The sequence below is a fragment of the Phalacrocorax aristotelis genome, chromosome 1 (genome assembly GCF_949628215.1).
Source record: "Phalacrocorax aristotelis chromosome 1, bGulAri2.1, whole genome shotgun sequence".
In the NCBI taxonomy this organism is placed as follows: domain Eukaryota; kingdom Metazoa; phylum Chordata; class Aves; order Suliformes; family Phalacrocoracidae; genus Phalacrocorax; species Phalacrocorax aristotelis.
In genome coordinates, this window is record NC_134276.1 from 129,210,504 (window position 1) to 129,229,788 (window position 19,285).

General features: G+C 46.1%; 1 protein-coding gene across 1 annotated transcript in view; it reads right to left on the reverse strand.

Moving 5' to 3' along the window:
* Positions 1-18,386, reverse strand: part of IGSF11 (immunoglobulin superfamily member 11) — a 109,251-nt gene extending 90,865 nt beyond the window's left edge. Inside the window, exon 1 of the mRNA XM_075106651.1 lies at positions 18,070-18,386. Within this exon, the coding sequence (XP_074962752.1) occupies positions 18,070-18,142 (73 nt within the window). The 5' untranslated portion in view covers positions 18,143-18,386. The remainder of the gene's footprint in view (positions 1-18,069) is intronic.
* Positions 18,387-19,285: the final 899 nt, after the last annotated feature.

The following is a 19,285-nucleotide window of genomic DNA, read 5'->3' on the forward strand; positions in this document are numbered from 1 at the left end:
CCGTGGAACAACCCCCGTCATACCTAACACACTGTTTCCAGGGACAGCTTCCAGATGCATTCACTTTCACTATGTATCTATGACATCTGGGTGCTTCATGGTCCAGACAATGCTACTCTGCATGACCTCAGTGTAACACAAGAAACACTGTACCCTGAAGAGACCAGGGGTAACCCTCAGGAAATCACCAGCTTCATCCTTCTGCCCCAAGGCAGGATTTCCTTACAGCTCGGTCACCCTGCCAGCTGCAGGCTGAACCTATTCTTAGAAGCCTTCTTCCGTGATGGAAACTCCACACCTTCCCCAGTCAGCCTCTTCAAAGGCTGTCAACCCCTCCTGCACATAGGAGACCTCCAAGGAAGATGCAGATTCTATAGAAGCCAATGGTACGTAGAGTGCACTGGCACCTGGGAATAAGGTTGCAACTGTGTGGGTTTCTGCAGGAGAGCATGAGCACACAAGCAAAATGAGCCCTGGGAACTTCAATAAACGATGTACTATCCTTATAGGGAGAGCAGCCCATAAGATAAAGAAACTCTTCACAGAGTCTCTGAAGTCTTATTCATGATCTATTTGTATATCTATGCTGATTCTAGGGTAGATACATTCACAGAACACAACACACCCTTGTACATAATGACAAGAGAAAAACATTGCAGTTCTGCTTGGCTAGGCCCCAAGTCAGAGCAGTTTTGCTGCAAACCTTTATCCTCATTATATGTCTTAGGTCGTGGTTATGGTGGTAATAGCAATACAGCACCAACACAATGTTTTTCCCTGCCTGAATCCTCAGAAACAAGCCCCTGTCATTCCCTCTGTAGAGGTAGGGAGAACAAGGCCCAGGTGTGTGCACCCACCATCGTGCAAGTAACCAACAGGGCAGGGATGGCCTCATGCTCACTCCGTGCTCCTCTACCACACTCTCTAGGCAGCACCTCTCCTTGCCTCTCCCTGCCTCCTGCTCCCATGACTGGTCAGGGAACAAAAGCCTGAGAACAGGTATGAAATTCAGTCCCAGGACAAGAAAAAGCAGAAGAAAAGTAATCCAGAAGATGAACGGAAAACATAGCATTGGTGAGGTGCCGTGCCCCACTGGAAAAAAAAAAAAAACAAAACCAAACAACCCAGCAGAATTTCCCTACCCAAGTCCTCAGTACAGCAATAGAAGTCCAAAAATCACACAAAATGCTGACTTGCTGCTGCTTTACCAGTGTCAACCACTGCAGGACAAAAAGGACAAGGGTGTTCAGGCACAGCCAACTAGCCTGCTGCCAGCGGTCAGCCCTTCAATCTCTCTGCGCGCTGCATAAAAACATGAGTGGGGACAGGGTATGAGTAGATCGCGCACCTTTCTACCCCACACCTATCAGTGTGCTTGCGCAATGATATCCAAAATAGCTATGAACTCCTCCAGTGACTTGAAGTACAGCTGCCCCATCTACTTACCAAACCACCTGCAGGAGGAGGCAAGGACATGCAGTTCTCACCCATTTTCTTTGGTGCTTATTTACTCTATGTATCTGCATAATCACAGACAGGAGTTGATATAAAAGCCTGATCATGCACAAATACATGTCCACCCCCTCTCAGTCCCCACAACTCCAGTGGAAAAAGTACACGTGGGCAGGGTGGGGGAATAGTCATGAGCAGAAGCCGTGATCTGACTCTGTCAGCAGATGACTTCTATTTGCACTCGTTAGCACTGCCCTAGCGTGAGCTAACACCACCCCCTCGGGTAATTTAAATTTATAAAAAAAAAAAAAAAAGAGGAGAAGAAGAGAAAAAAAAAAGCCTGTATTTCTATATTTAGGAGGTTAGGATAATCGGGGTGGAAAAGCCCATCTGTTTGACGTTCACTCCAGCTGCTGTGGATGCGGAAATTTGCCTATTTTCTTTCCCTTTTCCCTGTTTCGACTTGTCCTGGCTGACTGTGACAGACACACAGAGAACCTGATGTATGGCCACAGCCACTTAGGTCTGACACTGCACCATCCCATAGGAGTCACTGCAGAACCAGTTGGCACAAGTGGGATCTTTCCCAAGGGAGTGTAAACCAGTTAAAAATATTAATTATTATTATTTTATTGCTACTATTAACAAATCTATATTTATAATACTGAAAAGGAAGCAACCCAGAAGGGCAGAGGACAAGGTAAGACACATCTTAGACCTCTGTAAAAGACAGTTTTAGAAAGGCAGCCTCCCCTCTGCCACATCCTCCTTTTGAGAGATCTCCCCATATAAAGCTGAATTTCTGTAGGATGCCAACTTGTCATCAGTGGCACTAGCCACTGCATGGAGACATAGCCACACTTCTTTTCAAACTAACCTCTTCTGCCATTTTCATCCCAAGGCTCTATGGAAATGAGCCCAAACTAAATTCAGAAATGGCCTTTGATCTCCCACCTTCCTGAGTTGACCAGGCTCTGGTCCCAAAATAACAAGGATGCAATTGCCTCAAGCAGTCTCTTGATGCTGTTCCTGTCATAGATACAGGTGCCCACAATCCTTGCAGGATATAGCATCCTTGCCCCAGTAAACCTAATGCAGTGCTACGTGTTTTGCTGTTAAAGGCATCCCTGTAAGTGTGTAAGGACACATGGCAGACCGTTGGGACCATTTGATGTTTATCTTGTTTGGTATAGGTGATTGCTTTTTAATTTCACAATGTTCATCGCTGGGGTCATTAAAGGTGCTGGGGATGAGCAGTAAGCCTGGATAAATTTTATGCGATTAATGCTCTGAAAGCCCTACAAAGAGGAGAAAAGACTGCCAGTGCAAAATTCAGAATTCCACTGCCAGCTTTTCCTTGAAAGGTACTCTCCAGCCCTGGAGCTGGAATCACAGGACAGGTCATGGAGGAGGACAGGTAGGCGAGGAACATAGATTGATAAACAGGAATATAGATGGAGAAATGCGTCAGTCCAGGGAATCCCCAGTCCTCCCCGCAGCACACAGTACTAGCCCAGCTCCAGTGCTCCTTTCCTCTGCCCAACAAATGTTCCCTTGCCTTCCCAACCACACAGAGTTGAAATTGCCCCGTGGATTTCCATGTGTGCAAAGTCAGGATCTAGGCCATCACCTAAGGAACAATAAACGTCTCCAGAGGTCCAAAACTTCCCTTTGGAAAAAGCCCTCCTCTCACGTACATTGTATAAGTTGCTTGCATACAAGGAGTTGATGGACACTGATGACCACAGGCTTGTCCTTGAGATATATCTAGTCTGGGTTTTGGTACAGAGCATGGCTTGGATGCATTTCTGATCACAGTGGCATGAGAAACAACATCTTACTCCTTTGAGCCTCTGCTCCAAAGAGATCATTTCAGGAACAGTCACTCTTCCTCACCCAAAAGTCACTGTCTACTTCTGTGGCTGCCTCCCACACATCATTCATCACCCAGAGATGATTTATTCTCTTCCCAGCTTCCCAGACCACACTGGCCTGAGCTGTCTGTGGTCTTCTGCTAGCTACTCCACTTAGTATGCCTGTGGGCATCATGGCCCACAAAGAGTTGTTTCCCTGGGACATGAGGCCCCTGCAGCCATCCCTCCACTGAGAGAAGATCAAAGGCCTCAAAGATGTTACTTTTCTTTCCGTAAGGTTCATGAAATTAGGTGGGCAGGTACAGGTGAGATACTGCTAGGGGGAAAAAACAGGCCATGCTCAACCCTCTACTAGACATAAGAAACTCCACACAGATCAGCCTGAAGGCACAAATGGGAAGGAGATGAGGTCTCACTGGCTCACAAACCCACAAAACCAATTATTTAACTGTGCTTTTCAGTCAGGCCAACAAAACAGCACTTGCATTGCAGACATCATGTAACTTCAGCAGCTGCTTTCTACGATGTGCAGCCTCCAAAAGATGCACAGGAAAATGTAGACTTTTCCCAGTTTATATTGTTACAACAGCCCTTTAAGATGCTAAAATAACTCAAACCTATTCCTTGCAGACCCAAAAATGTTGTCCTTTCTGTGAGGGTCATTTTTGTCAAGAATTATTTAATATTTCCAAAGTAACTTTTTTTTAAAGAGACGATAAGCCAATAAAAGCACATAGAAAATATTCTGAAATCTTGAAAGGTTAAGATGCAAAGAAAATAGTAAATAAAACTAATGGCTGGGGTTTTTCTTTTTCTTTTTTTTCAATTCTTCATGTTATTTCCCCCAATATTTAAGAGGAAAAAAGAGCACATAATAACACATGTGGGAAACTTCAGATGATCTGTCTTGTATTTGATGAAATCAGAAATACTACAAGCTAATGCAATAGTTGTATCATCGCCTCCCCCCCACCATCTGAAAGATGCACCACCGCATAATTGCAGATGAGGAAAAAAAGTCCTCACTTTCATGAAACGTAAATTTGCTTTGTTCTATATATTGGACCCTAATTCAGCAAACCACTTAAACATATGCTGAAGTCCATCAGTTGCCACTCTACCAGTTACACACCTACTCAAGAATACGCCTGATGTCAAGCATAATATGCGCAGCACACTGCTGACTGTGGACCTGATATCTTCCTGTTCATTTCTGCAATTATTCTAATTTAGTGACGTGAACGTACAAGGAAGTAACACATTTTAAGCAATTTTAGCACATGCTGGCAAAAGTGAAATTTGAACTTGCCTATCCACATAAATAATCTGAATAATTATTAAAAAGTAATAGCTAATTCTTGATACCTTTCAGAAACAGCTTGATTCTAACAATTACTTTAAGCCGTCAGGATAGTGAAATACTATGACGTGAACTTTTGCTCTGTGTCAGTGCTGAGCAACCAAATCTGGAGCTGAAATACTGCTCCCCCCAAAAGAAAACAGAAAAAAATTCTCCTGCTCGTAAGCATGCGGTATGTCAACTATTATTTGTAGAAGCTATTCAGCAAGTAATTTCAAATAAGTAAAACGCAAAGAAACCACAGGATGTTCACAAACAATTTGCAAATAGAAATGGAAGAGGAATTCATTAAATAAATGATTTGCTATAAATTATTCACCTACCTCTAATCTTACTACCACTTAGACTATAAAATTCATGCCATAAAAGATACAGGATACATAACAAGGCATCATTAACTTATGCATTTCCCAATGCTGCTTTATTTTGACTGTCCAGTTATATTATTGCATTAAGACAGCCTTTTATCTTTAATGTACTTGGAGTGTAATACGTTTCTGTTTTAAAAGCTGAGCTAAGGAGACCTGGTCTGATTTTAGACTGTGATTTGATTTTGAGCTCCAAGGCTGAATAACTTCAAATCTGAGAGAAGAATCCAAGCTGTTTTCTAAGCAAAACCAAAATGAATGGAAATCTTACACAGTTGGCTAATTTAATGAGAATTCCACAATTTGGGTCCATTTCGCATAAATTCACAGTGAGGAGCGGGCATTTTTTTGTCTCCATCAAGCCACATAGTGAACACTTTCGTAAAGGTGAGAGATGCAGGAGGCATGTCTCAGTGAGCCAAGGGGTGAGGGAGAGCCAGGAGCGGGTCACAGGCAGGGGACAGCAGTGGCTCTCCAGGACCCACTGGCTCTGCTCCGGATCACAGGGCATGCAGCATCCCTACCTGAGTCATTTTTCCCTTCCTGCAGCTGCAAGACAAGCTGCCAGCTGTGCCCTGGATATATGGGCTATACGGCCAGAGGAATAAATTCCAGAAAGAAACTTAAAACATAGTATACAATTCTTTTTAGCCATGTAACAAAATCCCAGAAAGGTTCTTGCTCATAACGGAGGACAAAGGCAGCGTTTCCATCTTGTTTGTGTCCTGACTTGTTCTAAGTGACAGCCATAATCTGCTACTTGTTTGGTCTCTCAGAACTTGTTTTATTTTTTATACCATATTTGTTTACTTTTAATTAAAATTATGATGATTGTCACTGAATTTCTCTGTTTGTGGAAAACTGATGCGAACTGTGGTTATTTGGCTACGGAGGAAGAGTGGAAAAAGGTTCTTGCAATTGTCAAAATAATCTCCCAATTGTCTCCAGAGCAAATGCTATCCCTACTGTTGGCAACTGGTTGCAATTACATGCTACACCTCATCATCCATACACATTTTTACTCCTTGGAAATGAAAGGAAAGTTGGTTTTGAAGAGTTTCATCATCCTGGACTGACTTATAGGAGGCTTAGTCCTTGGCCCAGTGGACATCAGGTGCATTTATCAAGCCCCAGCACAGCACAGAGTCGCTACATACAGTGTTATTACATGCTAGTATTTCCACAGTACTTATGAGTGCTTTAAAAGACCCTCAGCACAGGGCCAGAGGAGGCAAGGGCATAGGGCCCACTCACATCAGAGACCTCTGAAGACTCCGGTCCCAGCTCCTGACCCACGGACCTTAAAAACTAAATAACCTTTACCACAGCAGTTGCTACATCAAACATGGGCGGGATAGCTATGGCACTGCTGACAGGACTACTTCCTCTCCTTGCTTATTTTCAACATAAATTCACATCAGCTAGGCTGTTTAAAAGGAACCTGAGGGAATTGAGTGCTTAATTCCCACAGGTACCTTATAAAATCCCAATTGTAACAGACAACGCTCTATTTTTTTCCATTTCCAGAGTAAAGCCACAGCACGGGTAGAGAGTGGATAAGGAGGAAGGGCTGCCTTTGGCCAGATGGAGACTAAGGTTCCCTTGAGCAACAAAGACAATTCTTCAAAACACAGGAGGGCCAGATCCACTCTTCTCTATAGCACTGCCCTGGCTAGCGCATCTCCACCATCCATGGCAAACTCACACAGAAACACAAATTGAAGGCAGGCCAGTCGTGCAGCAGACCATCCTGGGCCTCTCAAGCCAAGGCTGAGCGCTAAGCTACCCCTGGCTGATCTCGCAGCAGAACCCAGTGGGGCAAGGCTTCCTCCAAAACGTCCTCAAGCCACAGATGGTTTAAGATTGCTGCCAGCATCCCAGACTGCACCCAGTATGTGAACAGGCAGCAAGCTGGAGACAGGGAGGACAGACATCACGCACACACAATCCCATCCCCAGTGCCCCAAAGGTCACCTCTCTGGGGGTCCCGTACATGACTTTCATTGTGGAGATGGCCAAGGCAAGGATGAGAGAAGAACCACATTCAATTTAGTCACTGCAGATTTTCTTTAAAGACTCAAAATCAATAATCATCCAGGAGCCACTGCCATGAAAACTCAGGAGGGAAAGTATTCAGCAGGCCACTGACTAAATCAGCAGGCAGGCAGCATGCTCCCATGGAGAAAGCACATGCTGGCAATCAGGAGATGCAGGCTCTAACCCCAGGTTGGCTATGGGAATCCTGCATGACCGTGGGCAAGGCACTTCCCATCTCTGGGCCTCAGTTTTCCCCATCAGCTGCATGATGAACTAGATAACATGGCTGTTACCTAAGTCAGTGGAGAGAAAGATTATACAAAGATTAGCATTAAAAACATGGGTGGGTGGAGCGCAGCATAGATATGAGAGGTTCTGAAAAACATGTGGGCCTCCTTCTTCGTGCTCCTCATCTCCTTCTACAAAGTGGTTACTCAAAGCAAAAATAATATACCCTTCCTACAAAGGCGGCACACATCAGACACAAGTGTATTTGGATCACTGTGCAAACAATTACTGACTTTTGTCCAAGTCAGGAAAATGGTACCCTGTGCTACACAGAGGGAGAAAGACAAAGACATCTGAAGTCACCCTGGGCAAGGAAAATGAAAGGATACAGATCTCTGGGACAGGTTCAGCTGTGGTATAAACACTGATGCTAGCCACGCTGAAGAAGGTCAGGAGTAAATGGCTAAGCTATCCCAAGACTGACCCGGAGGTCCATCAGGTGCTAGACGTATACAGGACAAGCCCTCATCTTCCTGCATGTCAAACAACTCATTTCAGATCCCTAAACAAACAGTAGGACACTGCACCAGAAGCAACACTTAGGAAGGGCAAGACAAAACATCTTTTCAGTCATTTTATTTTGCAACTTTTTTGGCTTGCTAAGCTATCCCCCTTGCCCGCTTGAGGGTGCCACATACCCTTTTTCCTTGCCCAGGAGGCATCAATTTGTCTGTCACTAGAGCCACTCACCTGTCCCTGACCCCCAACATGTGTTTTCTACCCCTTCTACTTGCTCAGAGCATGGAAATTGCAGCAGAGACCCAGTGGCAGCAGGTGGGAACAGAGCCCACATCTCCTAATTCCCAGTGCTCGCAGCCAAATAAAAGGAAAGAGAAAAAAAAAAAAGAAGAGCTCCCCCCATTCCCCAGCACCTGGTTTCTCCCTTGCATGCATAGCATTGCTGCTGCTGAATTGCAGCCACAGAAAAAGGAAAGAAAGAGGCCCAAAAGGCAGCTAGGAAACCCACCGTCCATTGGCTTCCCTCCATGCGAGGCGAGCGGGCTCCTTCTGCTGCAGTGACTTGGCAAGCACACCTCGCTCTGACTCAGCACCTCCCTGGCATCTCCTGTCAATTATTTCCACAAAGTGCTGACGCCGGAAGGGCTATTTGCAATTAGGATGCAACACAAGCTGGTGGAAGTGGGATGCCTCAGCTCTCCCCCTACACCTGCAGCAGTCCCCTCCACTTCAGCCCTCCAGCTCAGGGTGAAAGGGGGTGGGTGGGGGGGTTAGTGCAAGAGAGCTGGAGGATGGGGACCAGGATGGGTGGGGGAAGCCTGACTGCGTTGTACCTATTCTGTGGATAAACATACCGCTGCTGTCAATGTAGTGGCTGAAATGCAGTCTTAGAAAAAAGAAAAAAAAGCAGCCACTTGGAATAGGGACGGGAGTAACAAGAACAGATGAGACTATGCAAAAAAGCTACTGAAGAACTAACTAACACAGAGCATTCCACAAAAAAGAAGCCAAACGCAGCCTTGCTGTAACTCCATGCAGCTGAGAAACACAAGCCTACACTCTGTGTCTGAGGCATTTTCAGTGCAGGAGAGGGAGGCACTGATTGCAAATGAGTCCCTTAATAGGGGCCCAGGGCACACCAGCTGTTTCAGGGGCAAAAGGAAGGGCTGCCCTTGATAAGCCAAGGACATGGCGATTCTGCAGACAGACTGAGGCTGTTCTGTCCCTCTGCCAAGTAGCCAAGGTCCTCTCAACCTCTCCAAGCCACTAGCTCCCAACACACAGCGAGAAAGCCAAGCAGCCTAGCAGCTCCACAACCAACAGAGACATTCAGGCATCAAACTGCGTCAGACAGCGAAATTCAAACACATGCTCAGCTATGGAAGCAGCCCAATGGCCACACAAGCCCAGCAGCAGCCTGAAGAAGCCCTCCAGTACCTCCTCTGGCAGGGCTTCACTCAAAAAACAGGATCTGCCATCCGCCCCTCTCTCCCTCCCCAAGGGTCATGGGGCAGTTCGGTCCCCCCTCACCAGCACAGGTGAGATGCACAGAAGTAAGCGATGCGCAAGAGCTGGGGGGTCCCAGAACATTCCCTGCAGGAGAAATTAGAGACCTTTTAATCGAGAAGCAGGACTGTATTTTCTGAGATATCACTTGAAAACCAAACATTTCAGAGAGTGCAGATGATGCTTATAGACCTCATGGGAACACAGGTTGGTGCAGGTGGGTGTGAAGCTGGAGCAAAAGGGTCCAAGGAGCACTTTGATGCTGAAGCCTTTAGCGAACCGTTCCTTACAACGTGATGCAACAACCACTTCATACAGTGCAGGAAAGGGATGAAATAGCCACGATAATCTGCAGTTAAAGTGTCCAACATGTCTCATAATCAGCGGTCCCACAGCTGCAGAATTCACCACAGAGTGATGCCCTGCCTGGAAATCCAGTGTGGGCAAAAGGGCAGAGACATCAAACTGCAAGATGAGTAATGCACAGATCCCATCTGGATAGCCAAGGCTGAAGTGGGAGAAAAGTTAACTAAAAACTAAATCTCACCACAGCAACCTGGATTTACCAATGGTCTCCTGATCAGGAAGGGAAACTCTACTGCACAGCGTGGAGGGAAAGCAAATGAAGAACAAAGTCAAAGAAAACAGCAAAAAATGGTGACTTCAGCAACATGTGCAGGAATTAGCTAAGTGTCACAGTAGGTTACAATTCTGCAGCATCTTAAAGAGTGCAGGTAGGGCTTGGAACAGCCAGTCCCAGGGCACTCAGAAGCTGAAACACTGCAATTGATGCAAAGAGCAACCTGAGTCACAAAGTACCGGTGACCGCTACATAACCAAATTTAACATTCCTGTGAGAAAAACAGTACCAGAACTTTGCATCATGCCTCTTAAACATTAGAAAAGATGATTTCAAGCAAAAATGGTCAAAACAGCCTAACTCGAAAAGCAGGGGAATTAAAGTTGTTACACTGTATGGTGACGTTTTGAAGCAATCTCAGCATCGTCACTGAAAGGTACCCAGTGCCCCTGAACAAAAAACTGCTGAGAAGAAAGCAAGCACATTGTATGGTCAAACAAAAGGAACAAGAAGCCATTCAGTCTAAGCTGTTGCTTCATAAGATGGTAGCTAGGAGGGCTGAGAACAAAACTGAAGGCCAAATTGCAAAAGTCAAAAACCAAACAATCATTTCAGTCTATTCAAAGGACAAGTCCAGAACTGGTAAACAGTAGGAGAATGACATTTCTCAAGTGGCTCCGCTGCTAGCAAAGACACACGAGCTCTTGCTAAGTCAGGTGTTTCTTGAAGTTAGCAATGCTTTCCTTAAGGGAGGGTACAGGCTAACCTGGAAGTTGCAGCAGGGGTTGGTTAAACTGGTCAAATTCCCTAAGCCCCTAAAAGCACACAGCAGGAGACAAAACAGCTTGATCTCTGCTCAGAGGAATTTGTGCCCCTTCAATCCACTCAAATTTTGGAAGGAAAAGGACAAGACTAAGTGATTAATTTTCAGTCACTTCAAAGCACGCCTGCTAAACCATTCTGGGCAGGATGTCAGTTTGGTGCCAGCCCCGTCCCCAGCTTGCCTGGGGTGGGAGACCCCCCGGCTTGCCTCTGCTCCAGGTAGGGTTCATGCCACCCAGGTTCAAGCAGAGTGCAGAGCTGCTCCCCCACTGTTTGGTGCCCAGGTTCAGAGCCATCAGAGCCCCTCTCCCCCTGCCTTGCTCTGGCCTTGATTACAAAGGATTACCCCCAGGTTTCCTACCAGCTCTGGGGTGGTTTAATCTATTCCTTAATATTGGGAAATGAGACAGGGAGCTGGCAAAGTGATTTGGATTGCCTGAGACAAAAGAAGATTGAGAGAGACTTCGAAGTGATCTGACAAAGCTCGGCAAGCAGGCAGCATACTGCAAGATGAAATTCAACATTACCAAACGGACAGTAATAAGAACTTGAGAGAATAATCTGAACTACTCATATACCATGGGTCTCTAATTCAAATGTAATCACTTGAGGAAAACATCTTGGTATCACTGTGAACGGCTCAATGAAAACATCTGTTCAACATACAATGGTGGTCAAAAAAGCAAACAAGCTCTTAGGGTGTCTAAAGGCGGAGGCTGAAAGAATGCTGGCAGTATTAAATCGCCACTATGAACACTGACAGCAGCACCCTCAGGTGGAACTGCTGCTGTTACTTCTGGATGGCACACCTGAAAATACAGAAGGCACAGAAAGGTTTCATCATACACCAGTCAAAAACACTTGTGGTCAAGCACAGTTAAAATTGGTACAACTTAATCTGGAGAGGAGCTAGAAGGAAAGAAATTGTCAAACGGATATGAAGAAGTGAACCAGGTCCTTCTATGTATGATTTTTTTTTAAGAGAAAGACAAAAGGTTGTTCAATATAACTGAAGAGCAGGAAATATGACCAGACGTAAGAGAACTATTACAATTTTCCTTTCCTTTTCTGTTTTTACTTTTTCTGCTTATTCTAAACACAGCCTATAATTAACTACAAGGAATGATTAGCCCTTGTTATTGCAAAGTCAAAAGCTCAGCAGAAATCACAGAGGCCTGCACATTTATAAGGATACTGTGAACATCCACAGATATGTCATGTAGAATGAAAAAAAAAAAAAGAGGAAAAAAAAGAAGGAGAAGAAAAAAGCAGAGCAGCACTACACCCTCATGCTTCCAGGCATTAGCCAACTTCTAATTAATGAGGATTAGGAAGTAATCTCCCCAGTGGGCATGCAGAGAGGGTGTACCAGCCCACTTGCTCCTGGCAGATGCTGTTAATATGCCAAGCAGGGGAAGAGCTGAGCCTGGACAGCCCAACCTCAGCCCATCCCATTCAGGAGGCTAAGGTCTGGGTGCAAGTGGGACTGCACACCAGCGCCTCAGATAACTGAAGAGGCTGCAAGAGGGGGCTCGGTTACCCCAGCTCTACCTCGCTCCTGGCAAGGGGGGAAGTTTTGCATCTGTTGCTTTGCAAGCAGAAAGGGCTTCCTTGAGGAAAAGAGAGGGGATGGACTTTTTTTTCACTTCACATTGGTAGGAAGAATACATATAACTCAGTTCATTTTATGGCAAGGAAGTGGGGCGTGGGCACTTCCTGAAATTAAGAGGAAATCGGCTTGAGTGGGCTTTGAAGCCCAGACCAATATGTATACCGACCTCCTCCTAGGGCAACCTGTAGCACTGGCATGGCACCAGACTCCTTTTTGCTAAATGTTTGGTACCAATTGCTCACTGTGGGGGTTTTGGCACCCTCTGTGAAGCATCCAGCGTTGGCCACGCCACTGCAGACCAGCAGTCTGACCTGACCCAGTGCTTCTTGGACAGGTCGCTGCAGAAACACACCACACATTGTAAACAGCGTGTCATCCCCCCCCGCAAAACGACATTCCTGGCTTCAGCATTTTGAGTAAAACCAAAGTGTAATGTAACCAAGTGGAGTTCAGACATTGGCTTTCTCCTGCTGAAGCTTGTGAAACACAATCTAGCTCATGTTCTCGTAGCTAGGTTGACTCATGAGGATGTGAGAAAAAACAATTCCCAAGTTTTTATCCCTAAGCAAGCAATCTGATCAATCTAATACCAAAATTACACCTGAAATTAGCTTTATGCAGATATGCAAATACACAAGTACCGCTGTGCTGCCAGGAGAGCTGTAGCTCTGTACGTGCATGGGTGATAAGAGATTGAGCAAAATCTGCTAGTCCTGTTCTGACTTCTCCAGCAATCGCTGCAGAAGGATAAACAAAGGTTAACAAGGAGGCTGTTTTTATTAAATAGAAACGGCTTATTTCATACACCATATTCTGCTTCTTTTGGTGCAAATAGCATTCTACAGCATGATGAATAAGGAAAGGACATGGGCAATGCCACATCGGTGTACATGGTGTTCTCATACATGTGTCAAGGTGGTAAAAATAATGGACAGAGACTATGCTCAGATACCACCAACCACTGCAAGTTGGGTTTTACCACTGTTGTTTTTAAATGCCCTGTAGAAATAAAAAGTAACAACCACTAAGGCTTTTACTGTAGATACTTCCACTAAACCAAACCTTATCAAACGTGGGATGTTGTAAAATCATAACCGTTTCAAAAGAAACATAGAGGAAAATTGTGAGAAATACAGAAATATTAAGCACCTTTGGGATGCGAAGTTTTGACTTTTCACATAAAAATATCTTTTTGCTTGGGGTATTTTTTTCAGTTTTTTTTCCATGTATTATTATAATACAATTCCACAAAGAAACACAATATTGGTTGACTAAGACGGAAAGCCTCTCAAAAATTTCCTTTCAAAACCATCAAAGCATTTAGCTTCTATTTCCATTCAGAATGAAACCAAACTCCTCAGTCCTGATGAAACAGAACACTTACCCTCAGCCTAGCTCAAGCAATGGAAAAAAAACCGAAGAAGCCAGAATGGACACGAGTGACCTCCAAAACCAAAAAGATTAAAACGTGTAAGGAACACTCACCCCCCATCCCCAACAGTTCACTGTGCATAATTTATAATACTGTGCTTTCTCCCTGGTGCATAAGAAATGAAATATTTGTGAGAGAAAAGTGGGGTGCCATATGACTAGGAGCCCTGTACTTCTGACTTCTGTAAAGAAGAGGCTGGGCAGATGTCCCACCTGACAGCAAGTAAATCATTTCATCTTTGTACACTTCAATTTTCCATGCCATAAATCAAACTGACTGCACTCATAAAGTAAGTTTGGATATTCTCAATTAGTTAATGTTCGTAAATGACTGTGCAAACACAAGGTAGTATTAACCAGGGAACTGTCTTTGTTACACTACTGTCTGTTAAACAACCAGGAGCTAAATTTCTCTCTGAACATTTACAAAAGGGAAGGCAGCCTTAATGCTCCACAAGGAGAAAACTACAAAGAACAGATTTTCAGTGCATGCACTTCTCCTTGAAATAAACTGTGTTAAAAGCACTTTACTTAAAAAGCACAATGACAGTAGCATCCTGCTAAATATAGATGACTCACCACAATTTAGTAGTGAACATCCCTAAAGAGTACCATTACAGTATTGCTTAACCTGCTGCATAAATTTAAGCATTCTCCTGTGGTTACAGTTTGGACCAACACACTCAGGACTACTACCAGCATCCACTGACCTTCACTGGGTCACAAAGCCTCTCTGAGCCTCACTGTCTCCACCCATCTGTTGGTATAATAACAAGAACTCGCCTCCCCAATGAAGGCAGGAAAAATGATTTCTAAGTTTCTTAACGAGTTGTTTATATCATACTTTGTATATCCATATTATTACTGAGCAGCTAAATATAGCTGTTCTCCAGGCACTTTGAGAACCTTTGGAGAAGGGAGTCTTAAAAAAGAAAATAGGATTTTAGGCAAAACTGAAGAAACAGAGATAAAGAATCAGTTTCCAAAATAAGGGAAGGATGCCCACTTCAGAGACTCCAGAAGTAGTTAATGCATCTGTGCCTACCGCTGGGGACCACAGTCAGGTTGTGAGCAAAATGATTTATCTACACGTTGCAAAACCACACAGCTTGACACAAATGGCAATCTGTTAAAAAAAAAAAGTGCTTAAGCATGGAAGAGGAAGGGACTGCCACAGTCCTCTCTTGCTAGGGCTGAGGACCTGGTGCAGGGCTGGGAAGGATATGTGGGCTAGCACAAGGGTGCTGCAAGGCCAAAATGTAAACATTCAGTTTTAGCTGTGATAACTTCAGACTGCCAGGAGGGTGACTTCAGGTGCAGAGGTGAAGACTAGAAAAGTTGTGTTGAAAACTTGCAGACCTGCTGTTGCCTTCACTGCCAGGTGTGCGCGCACACCCCCCCCACACGCAGCCCCTACCCTGATCCAGCTGCAACAGACTGTAACACACTGACATCTCACCTGTTGCGATACCATGTCACAGGATCCAAACACCAAAAAAAGAAAAAAAAAAAGTTGGTTCTGCAGTTTAGCTGTACCCAATGTGTGATTTCTAACACATTTGACAATTTCCAGTGTGCTATTTTTGACTACGTAGCAGGATTGATTTGCAATCACAGGTTTGGTTTCAAAGCTCTAAGCAGAATTCCCTATCTTTCCTTAAACTTCTCTAGGGAGCCTGAAAAACATTATTTCCGCAAAAGTTATTAAGCTCATAATGCTTTAGAGGGAAAACATAGATGCTGCTCCTGCCCCAGGAGAATTAAGCATGGGTATTATAAGCCCAAAGAAAACAGTCATCTGGCTCCAGTTAAAAAGAATCACTACTATTCTACAAATTGCAAAACAACATAAGAAACTGGGACAATGATACTTGATTGACATTTCACTACAAAGTCTGACTGTATTTTATCATATGCATAAACTGTGAGAATGACCAAATGACCTCCAGGGACCTTTTTTCCCCACAACTTTTCATTTGTTTGGCATTAAGTATTTCTTCTGTTTATACACTCTTACCGTGTCTGTTCCTTTAACTTTTAAACCCTTCACCTTTTATTTAGGCATGACTTTGCATAAGACCCTGTCATTTTTCTTCTCTATCATCTAAACCAAACTAAAGCCTCAAAAAGGAAAAAAAATCATTCTTCCTAACCAGACTTGGCAACCCAGAGCAGAAATACGCTTACCGATCTCACGCAAATGTTGTTTAGAAAAAAATCCCCCCTTTTGGTTTCAGCTTTCATGAGTGCATGTCTGTTCCTTATACCTTATCAGGGTTTGCTTTTCAAGTTCAAGGACCACCAAAAACATGGCCATACTATGTTACGCAGAAGTAACTGGGTACCACAGCTATTATTTTCATCTCCTACCATCTTCTAAAGACTTTTCCTAAGACCAAAAGAAAAAAAAACCAAGCTTGAGACACAGGTGGTTAATTCAGGTATTCTTTAAGCCTCAAAGGAAAGTACGAGAAAAAGCATTACACTATTGCAGGTAAATACTTTACGGAAAGGTGTGTTCCTGCGCCTAGTCATCTCCATTGTCATTGTCCCCCCATGCCCTCAACCAAAACAGGAAAATTAAATATTGAGTTAATCTTTTTGCCTAAAGAGATAATTGAATGCCCTTTCAATTTTAACCTTAAATCTGGTAATTGTTATATGTTTTTGCAGGGATATCACATCAACAGCAATGCTTCATGACTTACATGCCTCTAACTGCAGTAGGCACAGTAACTTTCTAGACAGTTACACCTTTGCAATGACTGCAGACAAAATTGTGGCATTGAGAACCTGAAACTTTCCAAACTGGGAAAAGTACAAAAAGTAAACAAATAGCACGAAGTGTGAAACAGATGAGATTATTCCTTTTAATTAAATACTAATAAAGATTTTTTTCCCCATAATTCACCTCTTTGAAGTCAGCAGGTGGAACTTCCCGTTAACGCATGCGATTCAAACACCCACGCATTTTCTGAGGACAGGACTCATGGTGGTTTTGGGGCTGAGGTGTTTGTGGAAAGGTCATCTTGTCCACCAAAAGATTTGTTTCTCAGTGGGTCCTGGGCAGGGGGGATTGGCCTGCTGCACCTTGCAGGGTAGCAAGAACCAGGCATGGCTACCCAAGAAGCAGACTCCATCCAGATCCAGACTGTGAGAGGGTTTCATCCAGACCTTGCTGAGATGTCTCTGGTATTCCTGTGGGAGATCCTGTCATTTCTTATTGTCCTCCCACTCGCTCAGGGATCACTTGCAGCAGGTTTCCCGGTTTTCCAGCCGCAAAGGTGGCCAGCAGCAGTGCCCAGTTGGCTCAGCGGAGCTGTGCACTTCTCTCCGCTGAGCAGACCTCCGCAAAACTGCTTAGTGGACCTCTGCACGAGTGAGCAGACCTTATGGAAATTACCTCGTAGACCTCAGTAAAACATAACTGAACAGGCCTGCTGTAAAGTTTGGCATTACTTGAAAGAAGGCATCACCACCTGATCAACAGATGAGTCTGAACATTTTGTACTCTCTAGTTTCTCCTGTTGCCCTTATCACAGCATCTCCTGGTGCTCTCCAGCAATGCACTAAGTGATGTGAGCAGCATCTGTCACATGCAGTTTGTTCCCTCTCCACACAGAGGACCGGGGTATGCATCGCACCTTCTTTCAGAAGGGCTTCTGGGGGTGAGAGGTGATGGACTCGTTTGGGTCTCTCCACATCCCCCGGGGGTAGGCACTTAGAGCTGAAGGAGCCTGCCATGCACCTGGGAGGAGAAGGCAGAAGAGGCAGGGGGGACTCCCAGGTGACACGGAGGGCTGTGGGCAACCTGTCACCATCTCTGAAGAAAAGTTCCCTGCTGCCTCAGGGCCTGAAGGATAGACCAGAGTTTTTCCACCCAGGTGAGCCTACCAAGGGGCTAGGCCCTGACAACTGAGCATGACGAAAGCCCTGTTTAAAGCAAGTTTTACAGCACGGTAAGGAAAGGAAAATAAATATAATACGAGTAAGAAGGATGGTGCAGGGGAGGCAGCAAAAGGAGCCGAGCGGAGGAGCCCTCTTTCCCCACGCCTGCCTGCAAAAGCACTCACCCGCCGCCGCATTTCCGAGCATCACCGGCGGGACCGCAACCAAAACTTCCCCACCGGCTCGGTGGACCGGGGGGCATCGCCGTGGGGACGGCGCCGGGGATGGGGCGGGAGGGGGAAATCCCCCCTCCCGCCCCATCCCCGGCGCCGTCCCCACGGCGATGCCCCGTCCGTGGGTACGTCTCCCCGCTCCACCCGTGCAGCACTCACCTCGCAGGGCCAGGAGCGCGGCCAGGGCTACCGGTACCCACCTCCCGCCGCCGCCGGGGCGCCGCCGCGTCATGCCGGGCCGGCCGAGGGGGCTCGGAGCGGGCCGCCGAGCCCTGCCTTTCCCCCGCAGCCGCAGGTGCCGCCGATGGTGGTTGTTGGGTGTTGGGTGTTGGTTGGCGGTTGGTGGGTGGCGGTACCGCCGCCGTCCCGGGACCGCCCGCTCGCGGCGAGGCTCCGCCGTGCCCCAAGCCCCGGTAGCCCGGGGAGGGCGGCAAGGAGCGGCCGCCGGCCCGAGAGCGCAGCCTGGCGGCCCCGAACCGCCCCCGCAACCCGCCGGGCTGCGGCTGTCACCCCCCGCACGGCACCGCGCGTCCCGTCCCAGCGCACACAGGCACATCCCACCACCCTCCTTCCCCGCGCCGGCCACCCACAAACTGGGGCTTCCCCCCCCCCCCCCCACCCATCCATCTCCCCCCTGCATCCGTGGGGATGCTACACGGGCCGGGGTAAGGAGCCGCGGTCCAGCACAGGCTGGCGATTGCACCCCCGCAGCTTCTCCTGATCATCCCGGCAGCGTGGGGGCTTCTTCCGCTGCATGGAAGAAGAGGGTGGCAGCAGCACACGGCAAACGATTTGGGACAGGCTGCATGGGACCCGGCACTGCTGCAGCGCACAGCATAAACCTCTTTGGCTTGTTCAAAGGCATAACTCCGCTGTTCAGGACAGTGGGAGACTCGGGTGTCCAGCACCCCTAAAAATCAGAGCAAGATACCTCTGAAGGGAGTAAGGCATTTCTTGGAGTTGAGGCCCTGCAATACTAGAGAACACAAGAATCACCAAGAAGGGTGTCATTTAGGGTCATGAGCTTAAGTAATTGCAGTCCTTAAGGCTACACAGAAAAATCAATCAATCAAAATCCAGCACACAAGGCATCAAGTGTGCACACAGAGGGAGGAAAGAAGCCCTTTACAAATTTAGGGTGGTGATTTGGGGAAAGGATCAAAGCAGAGAGCTCACACAGACCAACTCCCTCTGCATGCCCAGCTCCCTGTCCAAGTTCAACCACGTTAGTTTTGCTTTGTGAAAATAAGTGGATTGGTTAGGAAAATCCTCTAACAATTCTGCAATGTGTACGATTGCTTTATTCCCCTACCCAAAGTTTCCTCCCCTTCAAAGCGTAGCTGTGCAGCCTTTGCATCCTGCAGGCAGCCAGTCC